Source organism: Palaemon carinicauda, chromosome 29 (assembly GCF_036898095.1).
Source record: "Palaemon carinicauda isolate YSFRI2023 chromosome 29, ASM3689809v2, whole genome shotgun sequence".
NCBI lineage: Eukaryota > Metazoa > Arthropoda > Malacostraca > Decapoda > Palaemonidae > Palaemon > Palaemon carinicauda.
The window spans coordinates 94155656-94172927 of NC_090753.1; the positions used below are offsets into that span (position 1 = coordinate 94155656).

Consider the following 17272-nt stretch of genomic DNA (forward strand, 5'->3'; position numbering starts at 1 on the left):
GCTACCACAATCACATTTTCCTTACAGAATAACATTACCAATTCTCATAGGATTGTTAACAGCATAACAGAATTCTTGGATTGCCTTTTCTATTGATGCAGGTTCGCCTTAAGCATATGACCTTGTTTCAGTAAATCTTCCAACTTATTTTACCCTTATTTCTTTCTTTTCTCTATGAGTTACCTTATAAATCATTAAAAGGTGCAGTATTTCATTTTCACCAGATTTAAGTATTTTGTGTTGACAGGCTCTCTTTCCCATTCTATTTGTATGTACGTAACTATGTTTTGTGATTTTAGAGAATAAAACTTCTTTTTATGTTGTTAATAAGAGTTCCTCATAAGACACTGATTATGTCACTATAGTCAATTCTATTTAGCGAGGCAGATTTGCACCGACTCGTAGGGGTGCCCTTTTAGCTCGGAAAAGTTTTCTGATTGCTGATTGATTAGACAAGATAATTCCAGCCAATCAGATAGCAGAAAATTTTTCCAAGCTTAAAGGGCACTGCTGCCAGTTGGTGCAAATGTGCTTCATTAAAAGAAATAGAGTATAGTTTACCTAATTCAAAAGAGCTTTCCGTGGATACTGCAGATCAAAATTAGCATTAAACAACTGAAATACCTTTCTTAAATTGCATAAACCTATCTCTTACTGCAAATGTCCTTCTCCTAGACCCACTGGTCTTACAGCTTAATTACAAGCTAGAATAGAATTGGAGTGGTTATCTACTGAGGACTGACCTCTTTAATTCTTCTTATCTGTTATGTTAGACAAAAGATAACATTAGAGGCATTGGATGACCGTGAATATGGATTGTAAAAGCGATGAGTTTGTATGAAGTAATTATTTTTTTACATTACATTTTTATTTTTCAATTTTTTTTTCTATCCGAATTATTGCAGTGTACTTTGAGAGTTAAAAGTATTCTTATCCTGCTATACAAATGTTTAAATATAGTTAACACTGTATAATGTAAGAAGGAAACAGAATCCTGTCATGTCACTATTCTTGTGCAAGAATTTGAGTTGAGATTAAAGCATGCAGAAGTATTTTCTTATCCGAGACTTATTCATACACATTCAACACACTCGTGACCCCATTCTTGAAAGTAGACAATTAAGAATAACATTTTGGAAGTAAAGTCTTAAATTAAACACAGTCTCCTAAAAGAATTGGTCATTTCTCATCCTTTTGAGATTATCAAATTAAATTTTGAAGGTGCGGATTGTAATATAATCTTTTTATATTAAAGCCGTAATCCTACATACCAGCCCATTTTTAGCTGAGAATTCTGGGTAATTTCTTGATTTTAAGTGTATTGTAACTAATCACTTGCATTTCATAGCATTTCATACTTGTATTTGAGCTTGGGTTTCTCTTGTTATAGTCAAAACAGGTGGATATTTTTGTACAGCATGTTCATAGACATAGATGAGAAATGTACTAAAGATGTGACTGTTATGGCACAGTCTGGCTATGAGGTAAAGTTCCTTTGATTATCTGTGACTTTTCAGTATCTCTCCTTTGTTTTTAATTAGGTAATCATGCACAAAACAGGACTTTTTACTCTTGCTGAGGAAAAAAAACTGCATTTAAGGAGAAATTCAGGTGTTTTAGGACATGAAATTTTTACCATATATTGTTATTGATTATGCATATAATGTGACTGTGCTTTTGAAAAGAAAAAAGTAAAAGTAATCTGAAAGAAACATTTTATATTTCTTGACTTAAACCTTTTTATTACAGTATATTAAATGTAACCATCGATCCATGTTGTTAGATTTCTAAAGGTTAATGTTAATAGATCTCTATTATAAGTTGGTGGTGGTGAAGGTAACTTTTTAAAATTTGAGAGTGAACACCTGTATATTTATACATATATAATTTGTATGTTACAATATAATTTAATAGCTATTAGACTTTCATAAGAATTAACCTCTGCTAACTCCTATAATTGAATCTTGGTCCAATGCAGGGAGCCACAATCAAACAGGACGACCAAACTGGTGCTATCGTTATCGCACGGATAATGCATGGCGGGGCAGCCGACCGATCTGGCCTCATACATGTCGGAGATGAAGTTCAGGAAGTGAACAACCTGAATGTTGTTGGAAAAACGCCAAATGATGTACTGAAGATTCTAGTAAGTGTAGTATTGCTGTTTTGTATAATGGTACTTGAGAGACTATCATAATTAATGTTTTATTTCTATGAGATTCCCCTGATGTTCATATTGCCTTGTCCTTCAAAGCCTTGTCTTTCCGAAATTCTTGGAGGATGAGCTTGGTCCCTTTGGTGACCTTGAAGCATTGCTGGAACATTGTCTTTGTGTACAGCTTATTGAAATTAGAGATCACTGTATTCGTTGCAGTTGAACACTTGCTGCGGCATATCAGATAAAAAATAAAAAATTTTGATTTTCTTCCCATCACATCTGGTGGTTAATGGCAACCTTATTTAATCTCTGTCGTGGCAGGAGTTTCCAAAAGATATTGGAAGCCATAGATTTTCTATTTTCTAAATGTTTCCATAAAGTATCCTGGCCTCCAAGTATGGTTTCTCAAGATAAGTAGCCGAAAACTGAAGTAAAGTGAATCGGCTAGCTGTTTACAAGACACTCCTTATCAACCAGTTAACTATTTAAGACACTCGTTATCAACCAATTAAATATTTGATTACAACTTTTGATAGTGCATACTTGGAGTCTCCCCCACAGTAAATTGAGCGTTTCCACTAGGTATTTAATTAATTAACTATTATTTGGGATGTTTTTCTGGAATTGCTTTGTATGGCAATTAGAGAAGTTAACTCATTTGTGCTTCTCCTTCTTTGTCTAGTAGAGATTTCATTGATAATTCTGTGAGCAATTCTTACACCATAGCCACTCCCTGAATTCATAGCTTTGTCAGCCTTGTCTGGTTTTCTGTCGAAATATTCTCTCCAGTCATTCCTGGCTTTTCTTTTGATCTTGCTATCAATACTGGAATGCTGTACTTAGCATGCTCTACCTTGTACTTTTCATTACTTGAAAATTTTCAACAATCAATTTCTGTCTTTGTCTTATTTTTATAGTATTCAAAGTATCATTTGATATCCGTGGTTTTCTCCTTGTAGCTGCATGTCCCAAAACTTCACTACCAACTGACTGAAATATGTTCTTAATATCACACCATCCTTCATTAATTGTCTGCTCTTCTCTTAAAGTCTCTAAGACTGCAAATCGATTCATACATTCAATTGTGTTCATCTTGTAGAAGCTTGTTCTATCAAACCTAGGTATTCTACAGTGTTTACATTTCTGTTGGGTGCTTTCAGTTTTAATTTCAGTGTGGCAATGAGCTGGTGATTACTACCAATATCTGCACCTCTATAGCTTCTTACATTTCTCAGTCTTCCTTTTCTCTTCATTAATGACTATTTGATTTTTTAAATGTTTATATAGGTGCTATCAATTTGTCTGCTGAAATGAGTCTCTTGCCTTACGCAGGAGAAGATCCGAATTAAAATTAACAAAAGGTAAGGGTATTGTTTGATGCAATGAGTTTCTTGCTTGACCTTATTTTGGATTTGTTTATTTTTGAATGAATGAATTAACAATGCGATTGCAAATTAGTCTGAGATTATGAAATTCATATCTCTAGCTTACCACACGAATGTGAAAAGTATTTTCTTGGCGTTTATGCTTATGAGACCATATATTACTGTAATATTGGAATGATACTGATAATGAATTTTGTAGATGTCAAGTTTCATGTGAAATAGGCAATGATTGACATTGTACACAAATTGTCATTGTAGGCATAGGTGGATTTCACTTGATAAATCTCCAGGGTGATTTAAATAATTTTCAATCTACAGTATTCTCTGTTTCATTGATGTTGGCCAATAGCTAGATCCAATTTGGATTAGATAATTAGTTATGTATAATCAGTAAAAAGATATTTCCCCCACTGTCACCAGCCCCCTGCTGGGTCTGTCCTTGGATTGGAAAGCTCGTATTCGGGGGATGGGAGGTGAATCGCCAGAACAGCCCGACGTAGCTTTAACTCTTACTTGTTATGAGGGTACTTGTGATTCGTCTGCCCTTAAGGTAAGGTTGGCTACTGATGGAGGCAGACAATCCAGAGTCGGGCGTTCTTACACTCGTTTGTGACTGCAATGGACTGGGTAAGGCAAAAAAATTGAGTGCTATGTTATTGAACCCTTCCTACGCAAGGTTGCCAAAAGGCGGAATTGTGGGGCCAATGATGGAAAAATAAAGCTAAAGAGGGATCTCCATCATTTCAATTTCCGATTTCTGCTTTACTCTGTCTAGAACGGACTATGTTTCCGCATAGTTATCAAGGTTGAAAAAAATTTTTGGCATATAAATCTGTTTTATATTTATAATATGAAGTCTATTTTTATATCTATTGATCTGTATTATATTTTGAACTAAAACTAACATAAAGAATAGAAATTGTGACTATATATTTGATAAATTTTGCGAATGTTTTTTGGTATTCGGTACTACTACGTTTAAAGGCCATTTTGCCTACCAGTCGGAATTCTTAAGAAGATCCAGTGGTAATACTGTTCCTATGCTTTGTCAGTCATTTTGAGGCAGTTGACAAAATATAAATGTTCTTTCCGAAATTCTTAGAGGATGAGCTTGGTCCCTTTGGTGACCTCGAAGCATTGCTGGAACATTGTTTTTGTGTACAGCTTCTTGAAATTAGAGATCACTGGATTCGTTGCAGTTGAACACTTGCTGCGGCATATAAGATTCAGAATCTATGAACCTTCTGAATTTTACAACTAATGCCTCTGCTGCCTTGACATCTGAGCTTGTAGCCTCACTGTGTTGCACAACAATATGGATGCCAGTTCTTTTGAAATTCTCGAACAAGCCTCGGCTCGTCTTTAATGTTTCTTTTTCTGCTGACGTACCTGGCTTTTTCACATGGTCAAGATACTTCACAAATTATGTTTTTGATAATCATATCTCCTAACTGCTTTTCGTTGATCCAGATAACCAGCAACGTTTCAATGTTATAATGAAAATGCGGCTATTGTTTCGTCATATCAGTACCCTTTTCACAACATTTTCATTTCTTATTTTCTTAAGAATTTTACAAATGGCGGATGTTGTAAGCTTGCAATTTTTTGCTAGGTTTGCCACATGCATATGTTGTGCATGCATCTTGATAATTATTTTTTCCACTTCTACCATCTTTCTTAATCATCTTTGTACTGTACTGTTAACTTTATAATAAACAATAGTGATCACAATTTGACAAAGAACACACTGTCATAACTCTAAAAAGAAAAATTTCTTAAGGCCATTACACAATACTATATGACCCTGCCACAATCCTGTCACAATTGCTGCGTACAGAGTGGAAGAGTTAAGGTCTTATTGTGGCGAGAAGTTTGCGTACTTATTCTGGAAGGTTTGTTCCAGCTGTGACAGAGTTGTGGAATGGTCTTCCTGGTTGGGTGGCTGAATTGGTGGAGCTTTAAAAGTTCAAGTTTGCAACGGGTGTTTTTGTAGTTTATATATGAAATATCAGTTTCATTGTTATTGTTTTTAAAGTATTTTATTTTAATTGTACATTACTTCTTATATCGTTCATTTATTTTCTTATTTCCTTTCCTCACTGGGCTATTTTTCCCTGTTGGAGCCCTTGGGCTTGCAGCATCTTGCTTTTCCAACTGGGGTTGTAGCTTAGTTAGTAATAATAATAATAATAATAATAATAATAATAATAATAATAATAATATTTTTTATGCAAAGCAAAAGGGCATAAAAATCACATGAACATTGTGTAAATTTGTGTATGGACAAAGGATGACTGCTTTCTGCGCATTGCATGCTAGTTTCGTTAGTACTTGTCCACAAAAAGGGCCCAAATGGAGCAAAATTTTTCTTTTTGACCAATGCAATGCTAATAAAATTTTTATTTTTATGTTCTTAATGTATTCCGATTTGCTTGTATTCAAAGTTACTTTGAAACCAAGCTACTAGTGTGTTTTGATTTAAATTCTGTTCATATTTCTTTTTGAAATTTGTCTTTGCTTACGAATACATCTCGAGTGATTTAAATACAATATACTGTATTGCCAAATCAAAATTTTGCTGTTAGCAATTACTCATGACTTAAAAAATGCTACTTTACCTCTCCAATTTACCAATCAGTCATGACAAATTTTATTCCAAGTAATGACTCAATTGTTATTTAATCTCTAGTTTTATAATGTAAAGAAAAGTTAGAAATTCTACTCCCAGGGATTTGTTCTTGACCGGAGATATAATTTTGAATATTTTATTTATGAACTTTGTCTTAATGTTTTATTCTATTCATCTTTTTCTTTTTACAGATGCAAGCCGAAGGTACAATAACATTCAAATTACTCCCTGCTGGGTCATCAGCTCATCTCAGAGAAAGTAAGGTCAGGGTTCGGGCCTATTTCGATTATAATCCTAAGGAAGATAAGCATATCCCTTGTAAAGAAGCTGGGCTACCCTTCAAAAAACACGATATCCTTCATATCGTAACTCAAGAGGATCCGTACTGGTGAGCGCTTTATTTTCACTTCTAAAATAATGTAGATTACATAGTATTTTTTTTTTTTGAGGATAATATTTGTGCTAATGTAAAATACTCGGTGCTACTGTAGTGTGATTCCTACCATCAGGATTCTACTAAAGTGTGATTCCTACCATCAGGATTCTACTATAGTCTGATTCTTACCCAATTTTTTGGGTATAGGGGATTCTTACCAAAGGAGGATAGATAAAACATACTGTACTTCTTGACACTATTTTAATCTATTCTATAAAACCTGCTGAAAAATCCATAAAACACACTTTAGGTTAGGTTGGGTTAGGTAAAATGGTTGTTAGTTTACACCGTTTGCTTGTTTAGTTGGTTTGGTAACACTTGTAATAACACCTTGGAAGGAGACTAAAAGGGATTTTGACGAAGGAAAAATCTATTTCTGGGGAGAGACCTGTGACGCCCGGTGAAAAGGGTCCTTCTTTACACTTTTCTAATATAAATCTTCCAAATATACTAGAGAAAGATAAAAGCATGGAATGCAGAGGTTACTACCCTCGCGCGATCACCTTGTGGGTGTCGTGTATACAACAAGGGCGTGTGAAAACCACTATTCACAGGCTGTCTTCCATTTAGATAATCCCTTCATCAAAGGGGAGGGCCGTGACAGGCCCTAGAGAATACAGTTGGACTACCCCACCGACACCTACTACTCGCGCCCTCCAGGTCATCCTTCTGCAAGAACATATGGCTTGGCAAGGAAAGGGTGGGTCCGTACAAAAATAACCGGGAAGGGTTTCACCGGGCGTCACAGGTCTCTCCCCAGAAATAGATTTTTCCTAAGTCAAAATCCCTTTTCTGGGTCGACCTGTGACGGACGGTGAAAAAGTACCAGAGAATGCCTTCCAAGCCCAATAAAGTAATAACATAATGCGGAGAATACAATCACCATGTACGTCAATAATATAATATAATAATGTAAGAAAGTTCCAATTACCAACTAGCCAAATGACAGGGAACGTAAGGCTAAATAACTAAGACGACAAGGAATCAACTGAGTGTCGAATCGCAAAAAGGCATCAAACCTTACATGTCTAAGCATATCTAAACATTAAAGGAACGGTAACTACAATATCAGTTAAACCATAGGAATTAAACATGGCAAATATCATAGGGCTAACGAACTACCCAGGAGAGTGGCGACGTGGTGTGAGTGGCGGGTAGGAGGGAGAAGAGAAGAGATGGAAGAAAGGAAGAAGTAGAGATTAATGGGGGAGGGAAAAGGCTCCCCGCTGCCATCGTCGGGTATTTAAGGGCCTGTAAGATCTTTAGATAGTGGCGTTTGACAACCATAGGGGATTTCCAACCCGTATATTTTTTAAAAATCATCAAAGTCCCTGTTCTGGAAGTAATTGATGGAGGTATCTACTGTCCGTATATCATGAGTCTGGGGAAATGATTCCGGATTAGTATGTTTAAAGAAGTAGAGGATTTGTTGCCTGATACCGTGAATGGAAATAGTACCTCCTTGTTCCCCGATAACCAAGGGGCCAGACGAGCAGGTGGCAGTTCTAGCTAAAAAGGCCTTGAGAGTAGTGACTGGACACAGAGAAAAGATCCTGGGGAAGAAGAATAATCTTCCGAGGGGAGCACCTATTTTGCGGATCCTCATTTCTTAGCTAGGAAAGCATTGTCTGGAGAAAGGAGTTCTTCGGCTGAAGGGAGGAAATCTATGTTTTCCGGGTTCGTGAGAGAGCTGCTAGTTCTGATATTCCATCACCTGAGGCCAAAGCCGTTAGAAATAGTCTTCCTAAGAAGAGTGATATAAGAGCAGGATTCATTGTCCGTGTCCGGCGCAAGTTTTGAGGACACAGTTCATAGACCAGATTCCTTTTGTGGCCGAACCGAAGGTCAAAGCCTAGCACATGTTTTTGGAATACAGTAGATGAGAAATAGGAATCAGCTAGGTCAATGTTAACCCCAACAAGGAAGATCTTCTTCAAAGCTGACTTGATTGTGGTTAAAGTTCTAACTGTTAGGCCTTTGCCAAATAGGAACCTCAAGAAAGAGATGGCTATATTCGGAGACCTATGAGTATGGTCTAAACTCTTAGGGAATCTGCTAGTTGTTAACGGCCGAATCATATTGGCAAATTGTCGAGTCCCTTTTGTCTGATTCGATGAAGAGATCGTTTTCCGGTTCAATGTTCGCGTCTCTACGAGCTGCAAACTTCCTGTAGTCCACAAAGTTAGAGTTTTGGCTATCCTTGAGCAATCTGACACAGTGAGTAAGGAGTCAGTTTGGGGAACGGGATCCGGAAGGGACGGAGTTTCAACTCGAGGAGGAGAGGAAACCAACTGTTCTTGGCCTGTGAGGTGGTACCAAAGCCACTGCCCCCCGGAAGGAGCGTAGTTTGTGTAAAAGTCTCATTAGAAGATTCACTGGGGGAAATAGGTAAACCTTCTTCTAATGGTTCCTGAGTATCCACCGGAATGAAATTATGTCTAGAGATCATTCTGACTCCAGTGGTTTCGTCCTGGCTAGTGAGTCCGCTCTCACATTCTGGGCTCCCGCTAGGTGAGTTACTGACAGGATCCAGTTCTTTTCTGTTGGCCAGGCGAAGATAGTGACCAGGATCCGATTCAGGTTGGGTGACTTGGATCCTCCCCTGTTGACGCAGTGTACTACGTCTGTGCTGTCTGTCACTATTCTGATGTGGCTCGACCTCGGAGGAGAGAGTCTCTTCAGGGTCAAGAACACTGCCATGGCTTCGAGAACATTGATATGGGACTGTTTCATGGCGAGTGATTAAGACCCCTGAAACATCTGATGTTCGGAGTAATCCCCCCCATCCACTTAGAGGCGCGGCTGTATGGAATGTCTCTTGTGGAGGTGGGAACTGTAGAGGAACCGATTTGGAGAGGTTCCTCGGTTCGGACCATGGGCGTAGTCTCATTTTCAAGACGGGATCTTCGAGACCTTGTCTCTTAAAGGTACTGTAGCTCTCTCTCTCCAAACTCGATTGATGTCTTTGAATTTGGCTTTTAATAGGAGACCTGTTATTGAAGTGAATTGGAGAAGGCCAATGATACTTTCCAAGGTTCTTCTGGACATCTGTTTGTGTTTGAGAAAAATCTTGATCTTGGAAGCTATTCCTCTTACCTTTTTGGAAGGGAGAGACAACATGTGCTTCGAAAGGTCCCACTGAATGTCTAACCATTCTAAGTGGCCTGATGGTTGCAGGCGAAACTTTTGGAGATTGACCCGAAATCACAGGTTGTCGAGAAATCGAAGTACTTCCTTCGTAGCTCTGTTGCCTTCTATGGCCGACCGGGCCCAAATGAGCCAACCGTCCAGATAAGCAATGATCTGTATCTCTTGATTCCTGAGTTGTTCTAACACTGTCTCTCCCAGTTTCGTGAATATCCTGGGATCAATGTTGAGGCCGAAGGGCATGTCTTGAACGCAAAGGCTTTCCTGCCTAGGCGGAAACCCAGATAAGAAGAGAAGTTTCGAGCTATAGGCACATGATAATAGTCGTCGGTAAGATCGACAGAGGTGGTGACGGCCCCACGGGGAAGTAAGGTCCGTACCTGAGAGATAGTCAACATCCGGAGCTTGTCGCAGAGAATGTAAGAGTTTAGCTTTGACAAGTCCCGGTCCACTCTCAATGCCGACAAGCCTTTCTTCGGAATTGTGAACAGGCGGCCTTGGAACTTCGGTGATCGGTCCCGTTTGATTGCTTTCTTCTTGAGTAACTCTGTGGTGTACTCTTTCAGGATGGGAGTGGATTTCTGGGAGAAGGTCACTGGTGGAGGAGGAGGACCTTGTGGCCATTTCCACCTCAAATCTTTAGAGATTATGCTATGAGCCCACGGACCGAAGGTCCAATGGTCTTGAAAGTGGTAAAGTTTATCCCTTACCGGGACCACCTCGTTGTGAGGGAGTGAACCTAGGTCCTTTCCTTCCCCGAGCCCCCTTTTTCCTAGGTCCGCCTCGATGGCGTAACTGTCTTCTACTCCTGTAGATTCCTCTCTGGTGTCCACGAAAGGAACATGAGGGTTCGGAGCTAGGGCTGTATGCAGGCGAGGGCATCCAAACGGGGTTGGGCTGTGTACCTGGGGAATCACTGAGGTAGCCCACCTGATGAGGGGGGATCCGGATGCATAGGCGTCGAATCAGAGGAAGACTGTGATGACGAGTGGGTATCTGACTATTGATGGCAGTGACCCCGGTTCGTTTTGTAGAGGGTAACTCTCTGCTTCTTCTTGAAGAAAGCTTGCTTTTGGTCTTCGACCTTCTTTCTGGCAGTGAGGCCCCGCCTTTCCTGCAATTTTGGTTTGCTCTCGTATCATCTTGTAGAACCTTGTTCACCTCCTCCTGAGGGAAGAGGGTTTTACCCCATCAGGAGGAAACTATCAGCCTGCTCGGTTCCTGTCCTATAGAGGCCTCAGACAGAACATATTTCCTACAACTAACCCGAGCAGACCACAAAGCATGTAGGTCGAATTGGAAGGACAGAGATTGGTTCTTCATGAATATCCAAAACAAAGTCTCAGTGGGATAAATCGAGGCTAGGGTCTCCCCGAGGTGGGGTCCGGCTCTTTAAGAGCCGGCATGGCCGAACCTTCTTTGTCAGCTTGAATAGTAAGACCTGTCCATTTATCCGTAATAGGCAAGGTAACAATGAGAGCAGTTGTAGATATGGCGTAGTCCCCATTGTGTGGGGTGAGCTTGGAATTAGCGTACCCCCAGACCGACAACATCCTGGTCCAGACAGATCGGGCCTGCCCTTTAGGAAATATTACCGTTACCTTCGGTACCTTGTCTAACCTAACCAAGGCATGCTCTTTCAATCGAAAGAATCCGTTGAATGGGAATTCTAGTCCCTGAGAGTAAATTCTAGGTCCTCCAGAGGGCGGACGTCTATGCCATCCAGAGTTATGGTACCATCTATATATGGGACATGTAAGGCAAATTTCTATGTGTTGTTTTTATCGAAGGAGGTTACTTCGATACGCCTGGGGCTGTAGGGGGAGTCATCCGAGTTCCTGAACGGATCCGACTCGCCACCATATCTTTGAGCTCCGTCATAGCCCCTTGGCTTGCCCTAGAATGTGTTGTATCTGCTCTTTAACCCTACCCCTGGCTTTTAGCAGTCACGGTTTTATGCAATGTAATATGAACATCAGAATCCTTTGAGGGTCCTAGGTCGGTGACGCAGGTAATTGCAAAGCTGAAGGCTCAAAACTCATCGCCACCTACCTGCCCGTCCATGGGATCGATGTCCAACCCTAGAGAGGACACTCCTAGGAGATAGGGTCTGCCAGATGGAGCATTCTTTCCAAACCTTGATACCCAAGGGTGGAGAGCCGCTCTTGCAGGCCAGAGAGATTCATCATCATCCTGAAAGAAGTGAGGGGATTAGTGATGAAGGAGAAGACCGTTCTCCACAATAAGCAATGCATACATAAATCCGGATCAAATTAAATCATCGCCAAAGGATACCAAAAAGAAACAAATTAGAACCAACTTACATCATGGGTCAGGAGTAGGGGGAACAGCTCGTAGCAGAGCGTGCATGACTCCGGGAACAATACCATGTAGGCGGACCTTCTGTAAAAGAAAGGAGACATAAGTCTGGATGTTCCTTGAAACTCTGGTTAGTGATCCTATTCACAGGCTGGGATCAACCAAATGACTATAACTAATAATAATGTCTATATTTATGAATATATTTAATTATAAATATGTATATATATGGATAAATATCCATACAACATCGTGTTCAAATAGAAATAAATTTCTACTCAGTACTTGGGATCGAACGCTAGCCCCTTCTAATGAAAAGCCAGGTCAAAACCAACCATGCCATGAGAGGCTATCTACTGTTCCTTGAGACTCTGGTCAGTGAACAGATGAATCAATAGAATACTAATATCCAGTAACCACGTAACATGTAACTATAAACCTCATCGGTAAAATAATGTTAATCCCGGTTCTGAACGTCTGAGTGATCTCTGTTGCCACCGGAGATCCGGTGACAAAGTTCCGTCATAGTGAAAACGTGAACATCAGAGGTAAGATAATATTAACCTCAATGCTGATCGTCTGTGTGATATCCGGTTAAGCCGGAGATTCGATGAAAAAGGACCGTAATAATGAAATTGTGATTATTCATGAAAAAGGGTTCGTACCCTGGTTCTGATCGTCTGATTGATCTCTGTTTGTACCGGAGAACCAGTGACAAAGGTCCGTCATCGTGAAATCGTGACCCTCAGCGGTACGATAATATTAACCTCAATGCTGAACGTCTGTGTTATCTCCAGTGAAGCCGGAGATTCGATGAAAAAAGGACCCTAATAATGTAATTGTGATCAATCATGACAAAGGTTCGTATGCAAAAGGCCTCAGCCGGAGTCTGAGTGCCGGATTTCACCGTTGCACTCCAAATATCTGACTAGTTCTCACCCAATGAGTATCCATTATAGCGGAGTATAACTCAAGGCGGAGCTAAGGGTGTCGGCATAAAGCGATCCCAAATAATGACTCATACACTAACATAACCTATTAATAGTGCTAGCTATATTAACAGTAACCACATCAATAAAACGTGAATATCATTAAACGTATTATCATCAACCCGGAGAATAAGAGGAGGCAGGAATAACTCGTGATCGTATAAAACGGAAAACGGGAAATCCACCTCCTCTACTCGAGCTTAATAAAGAAAACGAGAGAAGGGGTAACTCGTAACTGTAGTAACAGAAAACGAGCACTCTATGCTCACGCTCTCAAGGTAACATAATAAAGAACCAAAATCACACAATAATATAAGAATAATGATAAAATTGTAATAACCAAGAACGAAGAATAACGACAACGTAACAAATAAACATAAAGATATAGTCTAAAACGAGCACCTTCCTGAGGCGTGTACATAACTATAACAAAGACTAGATCGATATTCTTCGTCCAAATTGGACTTGCCAGCAAATAAATACCATAGTAAAAACCAATAATAAATAATGATAATAATATTGGTCAGAAAACGTAAGTCATATAACCTAGATGACAGAGTACCAGATGGGCAATATTAACTTGAAAAACTACCAAATCGAACCAAACCAAAATGGCTGCCGATACCGAGGCAGGCCAACCGCTTCCAAAACTAAAATCCACAATACTGGAAAAAGAACAAACGCCCGGTACTGAAATAAACTGTCAAAACAAACTATGGTACTTAACATTGGTAAAGGTGAAGTAGCAACGTCAGTCATGTTGAATTAACGACAATCACTTGCGAAAAACACCGAACAAAACAATTAACGTCTTAGCAGGCAAGTCCAAAACAGAAGGATGACCTGGAGGGCGCGAGTAGTAGGTGTCGGTGGGGTAGTCCAACTGTGTTCTTTAGGGCCTGTCACGGCCCTCCCCTTTGATGAAGAGATTATCTAAATGGAGGACAGCCTGTGAATAGTGGTTTTCACACGCCCTTGTTGTATACACGACACCCACAAGGTGATCGCGCGAGGGTAGTAACCTCTGCATTCCATGCTTTTATTTTTCTCTAGTATATTAGGAAGATTTATATTAGAAAAGTGTAAAGAAGGACCCTTTTCACTGACCGTCACAGGTCGACCCAGAAAACATTATTTGGTTGTTTGCTTGGTAGGAATCACCTTATTATAGATTTGAATCCCCATATTGAGGTAGGAACAGAAAATAAGGGTAGGAATCACGCTATAGTAGCACCAAATACTCTTTATCCTAATTACTTTTAGGGGTCTAAAAATAGCACATACAAGGCCATAATATTGTTATACAGTGAACAGTATTGGTTTTAGTTCAGAAGATTGGAGAAGGATGAAATAAGAAGAATGACAGGCAGAATAAAGATTACGTAAGTGATGAGAGAGTTACGAATGAGATGGTGCTGTCATGTATTGATGAGGGGTGGGGGAGTGAGGATGACTTGGAAGGAACCTGTTAAGGAGAAGATCGAGAGTGAGGCAGAGAATTAGATGGTGAGATAAGGTGAAGGATGATAGGGAGAGAAGAGGATGCCTTAATATAGGGATAATGGTAGGAAAGAAGAAGAACAGTTTTGTTGTAGGTTACCACTTAATGTTGCAAGTTCTGTATGTGAGAGTTCTATTGATTCCACAGGTGGCAAGCGAGAAGAGAAGGGGATCGTAATATGCGAGCTGGTTTGATCCCTTCAAGGCAGCTCCAAGAGAGAAGAATCCTTTCTCAACGCCAAGAACAAGCAGCGAATGGACAAAGTGAGTTCTAGTAATTGACAATATAATCTTTAAAATCTTGATAGGGTATTTATTGTAGGTATGTTTATTTTCCATGTTCTTATATTCCTGTTGTAAGAAACAATAACTAATGTATTAATTATTTCTCTGATTGATTTTGGTTAGGAATTTCATAAATACTACTATTGGAAAACGTATAATTATGAAAACGTTGTTCATCCTGATATGTCTGCTTTGGTTGTCATGGTTGTTTGTCCTGGCCAGAATTGTCTGGTTGGTAATCCATACCATCCTGATTTGCAGTGGTTAATTTACTGACCAAGAGGTTTGCCTTGAGTTGGTCTTGTTGATAGCAATGAGTGGTCTGAATTGTTCCTGCTATGTGGCTCTGTCATTGCTAGCACATGCTATTTACTCCTCACCTTTTGCCCACTGATGTCTTTCATAATGATGGCTTTTTCATGTCTGTGTGGATGGTGTTAAGGGATATCTGATGATTTTCTTCTTGATATGGTTTGAAGTTGTTGAAAAATTGGCTGTACCTTCCTATGTGCTTCTTCAGTCATAGATGGTCAGGTTTGTCCTTCATAATTGCCATCTGGCTTCGTCGTGTCAGAATTACAGAAAAATAAGTTTTGAAATTTCACCATTTAATAGTCCTAGATGATAACAGCGGCAACTGTAATCGTTTGTACTGTATTGAGTAATTCAATCCAGTTACAAACAACAGCTATTATAATCATAGTTCTAGTTTGTTAATGTATGTCCTTTCTCTTAATGAATATATAATTTTGTTTAAAATGAACAAATTCTAAATATGTAAAACATTCTTATTTCAAAAGATGAGTACAAGTTATTTAGCCAACATTTTGGCATATAATATAAGGTGTAAGTAGAGTATCGGAAGTACTTTTGTTTTCAAAAGGAGAGCTATAAGGTTCCAGGTTACCATCTTGGTTTATGACCCATAAATTCTAGATGTCTAAAAGATCAGCTAGTCTTTGAAAAATAGACTCAACTAGGGAAGTTAGGTTAGGTTGATAATGGGACAGGTAGGACTAGAGTGCCATTTTAAGAGAGGATTCGCTGGACTCTGAACTTTTAACATAGAAAACTAGCGATGACAAGAGATTATAAAACTCATTTATTGAAATTTGACTAATTATGTGAATTGTCTAAAGTTGTTGGCTTTTGTCATTATTATCTTAATCAACTAGCTTAGTCTTCCCTGGCTTTTCACTTGGGTTGTGGTGGCCGATGAGGTAACGTCCCTGACTGGTGAATGCCAGACTGGGGTTCGAGTCCTACTCAAACTCGTTAGTTTCTTTGTTCGTTACAATCTCACCATCCTTGCGAGCTAAGGATGTGGGGTTTGGGGGAGCCTCTAGGTCTATCTGCCGAGTCATCAGCAGCCACTGCCTGGCCCTCCTTGGTCCTAGCTTGGGTGGAGAGGGGGCTTGGGCGCTGATCATATATATGTATAGTCAGTCTCTAGGGCATTGTCCTGCTCAATAGGGCAATGTCACTGTCCCTTGCCTCTGCCATTCATGAGCAACCTTTAAACCTTTAAACTAGCAGAAAGTTCATTTTAGCACTTTGCACGTTTCACTTGGTCAGCAGCTATTACAACGTATTTTCACACGCGAGAGGTACCGTGATGGGAAACATTCTTTGCACAGCTTCATTTAATCAAAGTATTGCCCCTGACATAATACACCAAGGGAATGGGGATAATGAACTTCTAGAAACCATTTCCTTTTACACTTCATGGAATAATTGCTCTAACCAGGGGAAGACATCTTAATGTGCAGTACTGTAAAAAGCAAACAATCTGATGTATGTCTGGTCACTAGCCGTCGAATGAAGATACCGCAGAGACAAAAAGAATGGAGTGTCTGTTACCAGTTACTGCTAGAATGCCCATTCCTTTACGAAGGGCATGTGTTTATTGTAGGAAGAGAAATGGGAAAATTTTTAGTACAGTATATCCCTACTGTTAAGAAAAAGTGATAGTACGTTTGCCTCCTTTGCAGCCAAAGACAAAAGTGGCTATTCTGTGATAGCCAGGTGGACGAGGCTTCCCCCTCATGCCGTCTAGCTTGTTTCAATTCAATGGTTTTCCCAGCACTTGTGAAGACATATCCATATATTTAATTTCTTAGGCTTTTATAGCTAGGAAAATGGTTTTCATATTATTAAGCTTTCTCTTAATGAATATATAATTTTGTTTAAAATGAACAAATTCTGAATATGTAAAATATTCTTTTTTCAATATTAATCTTACCCGATGATCATGTAGCTGTCAACTCCGTTGCCCGACAGAAATCTACGGTCGGGATACGCCAGCGATCGCTATCCAGGTGGGGGTGTACACAACAGCGCCATCTGTGAGCAGGTACTCAAGTACTTCTTGTCAACAAGAACTCAATTTTTCCTCTGTCGTGCCGCCGGCAAGACCTACTTGGA

The 17272-nt window shown here is 39.6% G+C and overlaps 1 protein-coding gene across 3 annotated transcripts in view; it reads left to right on the plus strand.

Moving 5' to 3' along the window:
• The window catches only part of LOC137622371 (MAGUK p55 subfamily member 7-like), a 90983-nt gene that overhangs the window by 41611 nt on the left and 32100 nt on the right, over positions 1-17272 (plus strand). For all 3 annotated transcript variants that reach the window (XM_068352967.1, XM_068352969.1, XM_068352968.1), the window contains 3 exons: positions 1979-2146; positions 6364-6560; positions 14712-14827. In XM_068352967.1, the coding sequence (XP_068209068.1) occupies positions 1979-2146; positions 6364-6560; positions 14712-14827 (481 nt within the window). The remainder of the gene's footprint in view (positions 1-1978; positions 2147-6363; positions 6561-14711; positions 14828-17272) is intronic.